We start from the raw sequence: 12,487 nt of genomic DNA on the forward strand, positions 1-12,487 counted from the left end.
ATTATCTGCTGCAGGGTGGAGTGAGGGAGCATTCCGCCAGAAACATAACAACAAAGCTGCACTGTATTTTGGGGTGTCCTTCCAGAACCTTTGCTATGCAGCCATGTGGACAAGCAGGCAGACCTTTACCAGGCATTATTGCCTGGATGTGAATGCAGTAGTCGGTTCAGCAGTGTGACATGTAGTTGTATGCAACCTGTTTCATTAACCTCTGCATACTTCCCACTTTATTCAAATGTTATGTACTGCTTGCTATTCTGATTCAAGCATATGAATATATGAAATATCCAGTGCCAGAGACGAAATAAGTTACTTTCTTGTAACTCCAGTTCTCCATCGTTGGTATATTTCATATATTCACAGGCAGTGCTCCCTCCTCCCTGGCCAGAGGCTCACTGTTATGATTTATACTCTTTATACTTGTGCTGTGAAATCTGAGCAATGATAGCGCTTAAGGGATAGAGGAGTTCAGAACTTCCACCTCATTGGCTGAAGTTCGGGTTGTTTCAAAGGAAGTGGATGTGCTGCTAATCAAATACTATTGTTGAAGCCTATGTGCATTATAAACCTTTTTACTACTATTGAAAGATTCCTAGCCCGATGACTGGGAATGTTGGAAGAATATGAATAAATACATGAAACAATCAATGCTGGACAACTGGTTATCTCTGAAGACGGAAGTTATGGGGAGCCACTAGAGGCACACAAGATGGGGGTCCGTCACCGACATCAGCCTGTAGCAGGAGCCCTAAGGCTTGAAGCCGGTCCGCCAATATGACATCCTGTACAACAGGAGTCGTGATGACTCGAAAAGATGTCGACGAAAGATCGCAAAAAGAGAGTAAAAAGTGACTCGAGGTACTGCTCTCTCTGGATCGGCACTGGCTGGCCCGGAAAAATAAAGATCTGACGTCAGCGCGCAGGGGTGGCGTCTAAGTAGATACTGCAATGTCATTCTGGCAAACACAACACTGACGAAGAATGTGGAGTCGATCGACGCACACCTACCGACACGCAGGGGTACTGCTGAAGAAAAATTCTACGGATCCCGTCTGACGTCTGGGGGTAATTCTAAGGGGAGGAATCCATAACTAATGTATGTCTCTTACAGATATATTGTTACCAGTGGTAAGTAACTTGTTCTTTACTGTTATTTAAAGATTCCAAGCCTGATGACTGGGAATGATGTAAGCATGTGAATAAATACATGAAACAATCAATGCTGGAGAGCTGGTGAGCTCTGAAGACGAGGAAGGCGGAAGTTATGGTGACGGCCTGCTTATTGCTGTAATATATTAGCTAGAACATATGAAAGATACCAATGCTTGAGAACTGGAGTTTCAGGTAAGTAACTCATTTTTTTACTGTCATCCAGTTGGAAATGGAGATGATTTGGTTGTTGAGTTTATTTTCATTTGGTACGAGATTACTCGTTGGGAGGAAGTTCAGTAGCATATCATCAACAAACATATGGATTAGGGGAGAGGATGTAGCTTAACGGTTAGGGCGGTCGACTTCAGATCTGGGGAACCTCGGCAACGACGCTCAACATTCTGTGATTCTGGGCAAATCACTTAATCTTCCTGTGCCTAACAAAAATGAATGTGTCTTCATGTAACGCAACTGGTGCTCATCTAAAGCGCTCTGATACCTGATTTTGGGTCAAATTCACGCTATATAAAACTTCGGGGGGAAAAAATTGAGCTTTTCTCCCACATTCTTCATTTATGGCCAGTGTAATGGCTACAAATATAGATAATAAACAGAGTTAGGAAATGTAGAGTCTTTAAGTACTCCACATGTAGTTATTATAGTCTAGGGTGCTAGTTGATACTAACATTTAATCCTAGTGATGTGATTCCTTAGAAAATCCCTGAACCAACTAATTGAAAGATCTGATATACTAGTATCTAAAGTGACCAAAAGGTTCTACAGGACTACTGACCTCTTGTAAGGCGGCCGTAGTATTTTCTGTGACATCCTGCAATTTCAATTCTGTAGCTCAGCCTGATCTAAATCCAGATTGACAGTTTCCCAACAAGCATATTATTCTGGGTGGTATGACTATTGAGTTGTTACAATTTTCTTCAAAATTATGGCCAGGAATGTGCAGTAAGAGAACTTTATCTGCAGCATCTATACGTGGCTACTTAAGCATTAGTGTCACCCAGGCTTATTTCAGGCTGTTAGGTGAGTAGTTCTTCTGAAACTATCTGATAATAAAACCCATGTTCTTGTACAAACTTGGATGGGCAAAGTTTCCCCAGATAGGAAGTTTTGATAAAAGTACTGTTACCATCCTTCTCTAAATCAAGCTTTCAGGCCTGAATCACAATTTTTTTGCTGTGACTTACTTGTGCAATACTCATACTTACTTCTCGAATTCAGGAGTAAGCCAGGAGTACAATAGGAGTGAATCACCACTACCCTTTTTTCATGATATGCTTGCACTTGCACTGTAACCGTTTTTTTGACTTGATGTGTAAAAATGACTTCTCTCTCTAGTGTACTTCAGTGCTCAAGCGCAAAGTGCCACATGTGCATGAGGAGCCACTATATACATATGATAATGTGAGAATCTTAATTAATACACTTAGTTGTATAAGGAGCTATCTAAGTACGATACATTTTCTTTCCAATGCAGGAGAGAGTCAGAAGGCAGATATTTGTGGATGAGGACGCAAACCAAGAATCTGTCAAGGAAAACAATGTAGCCCACTTGAAAGTGAAAGCAAGTGATGAACTTAATACAGTGCTGAGGAAACTGCCCAGTAGTCAATCTGAGGCGTTGTTGTGTAGTCCACTGGTGAGCAGGAATATTAGCAATTCAGTGTTGGAGAATGATCCTATAAATACATCAAAAACTAAAGACACAGAAATCCAATCAAATGTTCCAAAGTTAATCCATAAACTAAATGAAGTGGACAACAACACAAATGAGGAACATATATGTGAGGCAGTATGCTCTCCTAATACAAGGTACAGTACAATACGTTCATGATTAAAATGGTCATTTTCATTCTATGTTATTAGGAACTTCAGCATTTCTATATTTAGTTATATACAACTTTTCTACTGAACTACATGTCACACCTGGTAGATTGCCCTAGCCCTCAAAGGAAGATTGTGTATCAGCGGAGAAAAGGAAAACAGACCAGTATTTCCTATTCCCTCCTCCAAGCTTTACTTACAGCAGTATAATGGTGATTAGAATAAGATAAACCTGTCACAGAAGCTCTACCCTTGTAGAGAATAGATAAGATACCCATCCCTGAGACCCCTGAATCAGGACACACATAGTTTGTATTTTATTGTAATTAGCGTTTATCTGTTAATCTAAAATAAATCCTACACAGTATTATTATATATAAAATGGATAACTCGCCAATTATGAATATTAACAAAGGGAATAAAATAGAGACATTAGTTATCACACACTCCCAGCAAAATTGACGCAAACTCCCAATTTAGCTTGCAGCATCAATTATTATGCTCTTTGTTTCTGAGTCATGTAATACCCCTTGCATATCTGCTACAGACCTCAGGGTCTTCAGGTAAGTGGCAGTTTTGTACACACACAAACTAAAATATCATGCTTTAACATTGGTTCTTTAAAGATTCACAAGCTCTTTGTAGATTCACATGCTCCTTATTGATTAAAATGCTTGAATATTGCCGGTGATCATGCTCGGAATCCTAGGTACTCAGTGTTAATTTGTAAGTGTGCATACTCTCAAATAACAATGAACACAGCCATATATTTTATGTAATTCATTCACCTAATTATGTGATCCGAACTCAGGCCAAAGAGGAAGAGGTAAAAAGCCTCAGAGCTTCAACTACCCACAGAGGCTAAGCTGGCCACTTTTTGTACCACAAGCAAGCCGGCAGCAAGTGGATCCTAAGAGCTCTTTTGTGCACTTTGGATGTGCACTTTTCTCTTCATTTTAGCATTCAGCTCTCCTCCTTGCAGCCTTTCCCAACACTATTTGCGAGAGGTAAGCGATGTTTTTACCTTTTTGGCTGCTTGAGCCCATGTAACTCTATCCAAATGTCTGACACTTATTTTAAGGGTAGAGCTTTATTTAAACCTTTCCAGTCCTGTTGGACCTGGAAGATTTACCGTAAGCCTCAGAAAAATTGTCTGATTCACCTCCAAACCTCTGGCCATGTGGTGAGAACGTGCAGTATTTGCCGAATCTCAGTCACAAATCTCTGAACATCAAAGAAACAAGAACGTCACGTATCCTTAATGAGTTGGTGCCAGGTGCAGTAGCTGTTAAAATTGCAAGAAACGCAAGGTGGAGCTGGTCTGAGCCTCATCCTCAGAGACTCTCTTGACATGCGTGGTATTGCACCAGTGCAAGTGGTTGAAAAGCATATGTTTCTGTCCGGAGGTACAATCAAAAGTACCGGGCTACAGCTTTTTTGGTACTTTTTGTCCCCATTGCCATTTGGAATACTTTAACCAAACTCTATCCACATCTTACCTCTATGGCTCTCAACAAATGTCAGGTGGACTTACTCATTGACGATGTAGGGGCTTTGCAACGAGTAAATCACAAGGCCACAGCAGATGAGCCTGACTTCTCAGACTACCTATCCCTCTAAATATTCTGGCCGGTGCAATGGAAGGTAGAGGCCTATTTTCAAACCTAGGCCCCGATGTAGGTAAAAGTCATTTACCGATTCCAAAATACCGAATCACACCGAATCGGTATTCTGAAATCGGTAAATGATATGTAGGAAAATAAATTCGTTAAAATACCGATTCGGTAACAATCGGTATCATGTTTCTATACTTACCGAATCAGGTATACTCGAATCGGTATGTACCGAATCGGTATTTCCCGAATCGGTATTTCCCGATTCGGTATTTCCCGAATCGGTAAATACCGATTCGGTAATGGAAATACAACCGTACGGGCCAAAGGCCCATAGGAAAGCATTGTCAAAACCGAATCGGTATTTCCCGATTCGGTATTTACCGATTCGGTAAATACCGAATCGGTAAATACCGATTCGGGAAACACGTGATCGGCAAACAAGGAAGTGAAACTAATGAAAGCAGCCAATGAGGTGGAAGCACCCTCCCCCACCCTAGCAGGGAGTGGCTACCCATGCAGGTGCAACTCAGCAGAACTTTCTGGAAAGGAAGCCAGAGCTGAACAGGGAGGGAGAGTGAGCAGCAGAGAGAGTTTTGGGAGTACTGTGTACACAGTCAAAATGGCAAGCAGCTCTGAGAGCCAGAAGGCTGACAGGAAGAGAAAGGTCAAGTTCAGCAGCTTGGAGCTGAAAGTATTGGTGGAGGAGGTGGTGATGGTACACAGGAAACTGTATGGGAGGCTGTCCCTCACAGTCCCTGAGTCAACGAAGAGGAACCTGTGGAGTGCCATCAGCGAGAGGGTGAATGCAGTTGGTGTGACCCCCAGGTCCATGGATGACCTCAAGAAGAGGTTCTATGACATCAGGACCCTCACCAAGAGGAAACTGGCGGAGATCAGCAAGCAGGCAGGACTGACCGGTGGCGGCAGGAACCCCGCGCCCCCCCTCACTGAACTGGAGGAACTGGTATCGACAACTATCGAGAGGGAGAGTGTGGTTGGAGTTGGGGACCTGGACAGCTCAGCCAGAGCCAAAGCTAAAGGTAAGAAGCATGCACAGCATGACACACCCTACCAGACACCTCCCCATTGGCCCCCATGTACAGCCAAACCCCAGTCCAGTACTGCTAGGAATATAAATGTGCAATGCATGATGTGAAATGTAGCCAGCTAATGTAGGAACATTTTACAGTACACATGACACTGCAATGCACCTTAAGAAATAATCTGAGTAATGAACTTGACATGTGCAATGCATTTATTGTAGTGACAGGAAGACATTTCCACTCAGTTGACAAATGCTACTTTATTCCTAGGGCCACCATCAGGTAGTGGAGCAGCAGCTGCACAAGCCTCAGCACCAGCAACAGCAGACAGTGCGGTGGCAGGGCCAAGCAGCATGGCTGAGTCGCAGGAGGTGGAGGACAGCAGCGAGACTGCAATTGAGGATGACTCAGGACATTCCCTCTTGTTTCCCCACTCCCTCCAATTGTCGCAATCCCCAACACTCCAGTTCTCCCCAGAGGACACACCCACACAGTACCAGCCAGCACCTGCCACAGCTACAGCCAGGAGGATTAATGTGGCCCCATTGTCCATCATGGAGGGAGATGCGGGTCAGGCACCAGATCCCACACCTGTCACACCTGTGGAACAGCAGCCCATACAGCAGACCAGCACCGAACGCCGCCGTCCACGCACTTCCAGCAGTGGCAGTGCTAATCCATCACGGTAGGGCAGCGTCTTCCATGGCCTAGAGGGGAGCATGGTCCGGATACAGCGGATGCAGGCCAAATCCATCCTTGCTTGTCACCGCCAATTGCGACAGCACAACCTGCAGATGGGGGAGTTAACAAAGGGGATTGTTGACTTAGTTGCAACCAACCGGGAAATAGCCACAGGTATGGGCAGAATGACAACTGCCATGACACAGCTGTGTGCAAAGTTGGACCAACATGAACACATACGGCGCAGGGATGCCCTAGTACAGAACCGGGCAATTAACAGGCTTGCGGCATCAACAGCCCTGCTATGCCGCCGAGGGGCAAATATGGAGGAGTGCCTCACTAATAACACTGCAGAGATGACCAGGGGCATGGCCCGCATCACCACTGCCATGGAGACACTGATTATTTCTAACACTGTCGTGAATCCTGCCCTGGACGTGGCCGAGGCTGGGGACAGCAGCAGCCGCAGCAGTCCTGCCAGCGCAGTCCTGCCAGCGCAGTGTCCGAGCCGCGCAGGAGCTCCAGGCGCTCCGCAGAGGCAGCCGGACATGCAGAAGGGGGGAGGCGCATCCCAGTGGGTCTGCAAAGCGCAGCAAGAAATGAGACTGCCAGTGTGGGTGAGGCAACCCGGCCCATTTCCTGACCACTTATTGTTGTTTTTGTTTACATTTGTTGCACATCAGTGCTGTGACGTTAAACAGCAAATTAAAAATGGCATTTCCTCACATTCACAACGTGTCTGTGCATCTGTACTCACTCAGAAATAGTTGTCTGTTATCTCCTCACGTCTGTACCTCCCATCACTTGGTGTAGACACTCCAGCAGGTTGTTTTAGTGGCACAGCTATGTCATCGTCAGGGTCCTCGTAGTCAGACAACTCTACCTCTGTGCCCTTCTTGACCGCAAGGTTGTGCAACATTGCACATACAGCTATCATTTTGCAGCAGGTGATGGGGGTATATTGTCTTGCACCTCCGCTCTTGTGCAGGCATCTGAACCTGCTTTTCCAGATGCCGAAGGTCCGTTCTACTACATTCCTTGTGCTTTTGTGCGCACGGTTATACCTCCTTTGGCTGGGTGTTGAGGGGTTGAGGTAGGGGGTGAGAATGAATGAGCGGAGGGCATATGCACTGTCGCCTAGAAGAGAATGAGGTAACATTACTCACATGCATACATGTACTTCACACTGCTATTTAGGTTATGGGGGTCTGACACTGTGTCTTACCTAGGAGGTATCCTTCACCGAATTCCCCTGCTGTCAGCCGTGCATAAATGCCACTATTTTGAAAGATATAGGAGTCATGGGTACTCCCTGGAAATTTTGCTACCACGTCAGTGATGACACACTTGGCATTACAAATAACCTGCACATTTATGGTGTGCGTTGATTTCCGATTACGGTATATGTATTCCGTGTCAGCAGGGGGACAAATCGGAATGTGTGTGCCATCTATGCAGCCAATGATGTGGGGGAATCCTGCCATCTGGTAGAAGTCTGCTTTTGTCTGTACCAGTTCTGCATGGGTTGCAGGGAAGGAAATGTATTGGTCCATCCTTTCGATCATGGCGTCTAGGAACTTGTGGAAGAACCGGGACAGGCAGCTCTGGCTCACCCCTCCTACCGTAGCTACTGCACTTTGAAAGCTGCCAGACGCAAGCAGGTGTATGCTGCATAACACCTGCACGTGCACTGGGATTGCGTGTGCCCTTGTGGTGGGGTGCTGCAACAGGGGTTGGAGGTCCCTAATGAGCTGTAAGATGGTCTCTGGGTCCAGCCTGTACCTCTGTAGGATCTCTGCATCTGTCTGCATGGACAGGGTGAGACGCTCTCTATACACCTGCTCCTCTCTCTGCCATTCCCTCTCTCCATCCTGCTGTAGCCGTAGCCGTCTTGCTATGACATAAAAAGCTGCCATGGTGCAAGCAGAAATGCATTTTGGGTCCTTTTTTATAGGTTGCACCTGGTTACCACCTGATTCAAATCTATGGTAAATACCGATTCTTAAATACCGAATTTGACGCTAAATCGTTATTTCAGAGCTTTCCTACATCTCAATCTTCAGTTTTGCACACAGAATCCGTTTTATACCGAATCGGTAATTTTACAGAATCGGTAATTTTACCTAATCGGTAATTTTACCGAATCTGTAATTTTACCGAATCGGTAATTTTACCGAATCGGTATTTTTTTCCTATTCTGTGTTTTTCCGATTCGGTATTCTACCGAATCAGTGAATTTTCCGATTCCATATTTTTTTACCGATTCGGTTTGTTACCGATTCGGTATATTTGCCGATTCGGGGTAATTTCCGATTCGGTATTCTAATGAATCGGTAACTTTTCCGATTCGGTATATTCAACGAATCGGCCGGTTTTGGGACTGCTACATCCGGAGGGCTCGATACCGGTCGGTAACGGCCGAAAATGGCCTAAAATACCGATTTTCGGCCGTTACCGACCGACCTACATCGGGCCCCTAGTGTGTTATAACATCATACATCTTGGCGTTGGATAATATCCCACAAGGTTACACCATAAAATCAATTTTCAAGTCACTCATAACACTTCCAAAAAAGGAACTCCGTCAATATCTGTAAGTCTTGTTGGTAGAGATGATAAAACTTCTATAAATGACAATAGAGCCAGTGCACAAGTCCCTACACAAGCAGGGATTTTATTTCAGGTTCTTTCTGGTGAAGACAAATTGTTCCTACTTTGGACCTGAGTATGCCTTAGAAGTTGATAAAGAAACAGTCTTTCTGAATAGTCTTGTTATGTGTTTTGTCCTGCATGCCTATTTGGGGTCCCTTGTACATTTGCTTATATGTTCATTATTAATTTGCGATCATTGATTATCCCGTGTGCATGTATGGTTGCTTTGTGCAACAATGTATACTACATATATTGTACTTTCTTATATTCTTTCTAATACTCGATGTTTAGTGAAGGGCATAATAGATTTAATGTGGATATGTGTGTGAATTCTCATACATCTGCTATGAATTTTCTAAAATGATGATTCACAGCCTACTCTCTGAGAGAGTGTGGAACGTCTAATGCTAGAAGCAGCATAGCAGTTCTCTAGGTAACTGCACCATGAAAATTATTTGATACAAAATGTTGCCACACAGACAAAATTAAGGTTGAGGCTGATTACCAGAAAATAAATAAAGTGCAAGAATGGCCAGAGGTGGGTCCCTTACTTGCTGTGTTGAAGGGATAGGATCCAAGCTATATGTCACTGACAAATCCTAACACTAATAATTAGTGTTTGTGTTCACTTCTGAAAGGGGTCTTGCCTGTCTTTTTGGAATGAACTGTTCCCATGAGGCACAGGGTCAGAAGCCGGCCTCTGTCTAGAGTGGCACAGTGGGAAAAAAGTGATGTGTTGGAATGCTGCCCAGAGTGATTGCCAGTGGTTTAACCTATTAAAAAGTATTCATCCCATCACGTTTTGTGTGTTTGTTGTAACTCCTTGAGTGGACATGGGTACGTTAAACATGGGGCCATTGCTTGTTGTACCATAGTATCTAAGCTGTACCACACTGTCAAGGCCTAACAGTATCGAAGCCTGTTTTGAGTTGCTGATGTTCTTTTCAGGATGGAGTGTTCCCATGAGGAGCAGGGTCAGTATTGATTTACTCAAGGCAGGCCTCTGTCTAAAGTAGCACAGTAGACAAAAAATGATGTGTTGGAATGTTACCCAGATTGATTGCCAGTGGTTTAGACTGTTTGCAAGCATTCCTCACATCACTATGTCATGCTTGATGTGACAGCAATCATCTAAATACTGAAACCTGATAGATCGGCTGGCTTTAGATGCTATTATGCTTATTATATCTTATTAGATGTGCAGGGATTCTCACAATGTGCTGTGCTGCCTGCTTTCATAATGTGTACTTTATGTTTTGTTTATATCTGCTTTAATTTTTTACATCTGCTTTGCACCACCAGTGGCTTTAAATAAACCTTCAAAATAACAATGTGGATTCAGGTCTCCGTTTGACTATTTTTAATATTTATCTTAGGTATTCTAGGGGATTGGATAAATCACCTACACTATCTCTTTTGGAGGAACTTATAGACAATCTGGATTCTAGTGTAAAAGTCATAGTAGCAGGTGATTTTAATACCAGTTTTGAACCTTCATTGTATTTAAATGAGATAACTAGAGAGGAAGCTGAAGTACGGGGTATACCACCTTTGACTGGTCCTCCTTTGAAATTGTTTTCCAGCACTGCCTTAGAACTGGCCTCGTTTACAATACGCAAGATCCTTAGAGCGTGTAATGGGCGTACTCGCGCTGATTCTACAAGTGGGCCGGAACTAGTCGGATAAACGCCGTGAGGGCAACGGCCAGTTCCCGAACTTACCGGCTCTTCACTTTGGGACGCCAGCTCTCCCAGCTTTTCTACATCGCCGTGTGGGCAGCGGCGGCTGTTTCTACCCACGCCAGACCGGGACCGGGCGACAGCGGGAAGACCATACATCCCAGCTGCCCCGGGGCCCGGCGCTCCACCAGTGACGCGAGCGCAGCGCCCGGAGGCGCTACAAAGTACCGGCTCTATTGAGAGAGCCTTGGGGGCCGGAACTAATCGGACAAACGCCGTGAGGGCAACGGCCAGTTCCCGAATTTACCTGCTCTTCACTTTGGGACGCCAGCTCTCCCAGATCTTCTACAGCGCCGTGTGGGCAGCGGCGGCTGTTTCTACCCACGCCAGACCGGGACCGGGCGACAGCGGGAAGACCACACATCCCAGCTGCCCCGGGGCCCGGCGCTCCACTAGTGACGCGAGCGCAGCGCCCGGAGGCGTACAAAGTACCGGCTCTATTGAGAGAGCCTTGGGGGCCGGAACTAGTCGGACAAACGCCGTGAGGGCAACGGCCAGTTCCCGAACTTACCTGCTCTTAACTTTGGGACGCCAGCTCTCCCAGCTCTTCTACAGCGCCGTGTGGGCAACGGCGGCTGTTTCTACCCACGCCAGACCGGGACCGGGCGACAGCGGGAAGACCACACATCCCAGCTGCCCCGGGGCCCGGCGCTCCACCAGTGACGCGAGCGCAGCGCCCGGAGGCGCTACAAATCACTGGCTCTACCTCCCGCCCACGCGGGACGCGCGCGGGACGAGCCCGGGAGAAGCCCGGGCAAAGGGCGGGCCCTCTTAGGCCCTCAGAGGCCAGAGGAGGCCGGGCCGGGCCACGGACCTTGATTGTTCTATTCAGGAACTTGCACTCTTAAGTGAGATTTTATTTATCATTGTTTTTAATATTTGTTTAAGGGGTAAAGTGCTCGTAAGGGTTTATTGTATTATCCAACCCAGTTACGATGTCTAAAGTAAAACCAGACAGGATTACAACTGTATCAGGTACTATGGATAATTATCTGGTTAAAAAGGTCACACAGATTAATAGCGAGCGTAGGGCCTCACTAGGTCGTGGAAGCGACCGGGTGGCAGATGATGATGATATACCGTTATTATTCACCCACTGACTTAATCATACTTGATGTACCGGAAGAGAGCAATAGGTCTTCCATAGTGGTTGAAGCGCAGGTTCATGTTGACCTTCAAGATAATATTTCCCACATATCTACTGAGGCAGTAGATCAGCCTTTGTCTTCCCCTTCACCCTCCCCTAGACCAGTGAGAACATGTAGAAAACCACTGACTAAACGTGGGGGGAAACATGGGAAAAAAGAGCAGAAATAGTGAAACCAGTGCCAAATAGCCATGGTAGTGAACAGGATTCACATGAAGGGATTAACGCAGCAGGCATAAACACTACTCTGGAGCAATTCGCTACGTTGATTAGTATACTCGAAGAAAAGCTTGAGGCAAAGTTTGTAGAGCTAATGAAACCTCTGACTGCTAAACTGGATATTGTGGCCCTAGAAGTCAACAGACTAGGTGCATTAATAACGACACACCTGTCAACAATCCCAGTTGTAAAACCTAAGGGCGTGGAGAAGGCCCATAGTAGAGATGGGCAAGGTACTGGTATTACTTCAGGTCAACAGGAGAATAATCAGAAAAAAGTTGTAATTGAATCTGCACCACTTTGCCCTACAATTATAACCGGTAAGGAAAAACAGGTTATATCTAATTCTAATTCCAAGGGAAACTCGGTTTCTAGACAAGTAAAGAAGAGTCGTTATAT

At 45.4% G+C, this 12,487-nt stretch overlaps 1 protein-coding gene across 8 annotated transcripts in view; it reads left to right on the forward strand.

The window, feature by feature from the left end:
* Positions 1-12,487, forward strand: part of TERB1 (telomere repeat binding bouquet formation protein 1) — a 1,077,176-nt gene that overhangs the window by 822,243 nt on the left and 242,446 nt on the right. For all 8 annotated transcript variants that reach the window (XM_078669239.1, XM_078669238.1, XM_078669242.1 and 5 more), the window contains one exon: positions 2,645-2,979. In XM_078669239.1, the coding sequence (XP_078525365.1) occupies positions 2,645-2,979 (335 nt within the window). The remainder of the gene's footprint in view (positions 1-2,644; positions 2,980-12,487) is intronic.

Source organism: Lissotriton helveticus, chromosome 12 (assembly GCF_964261635.1).
Source record: "Lissotriton helveticus chromosome 12, aLisHel1.1, whole genome shotgun sequence".
Classification (NCBI taxonomy): domain Eukaryota; kingdom Metazoa; phylum Chordata; class Amphibia; order Caudata; family Salamandridae; genus Lissotriton; species Lissotriton helveticus.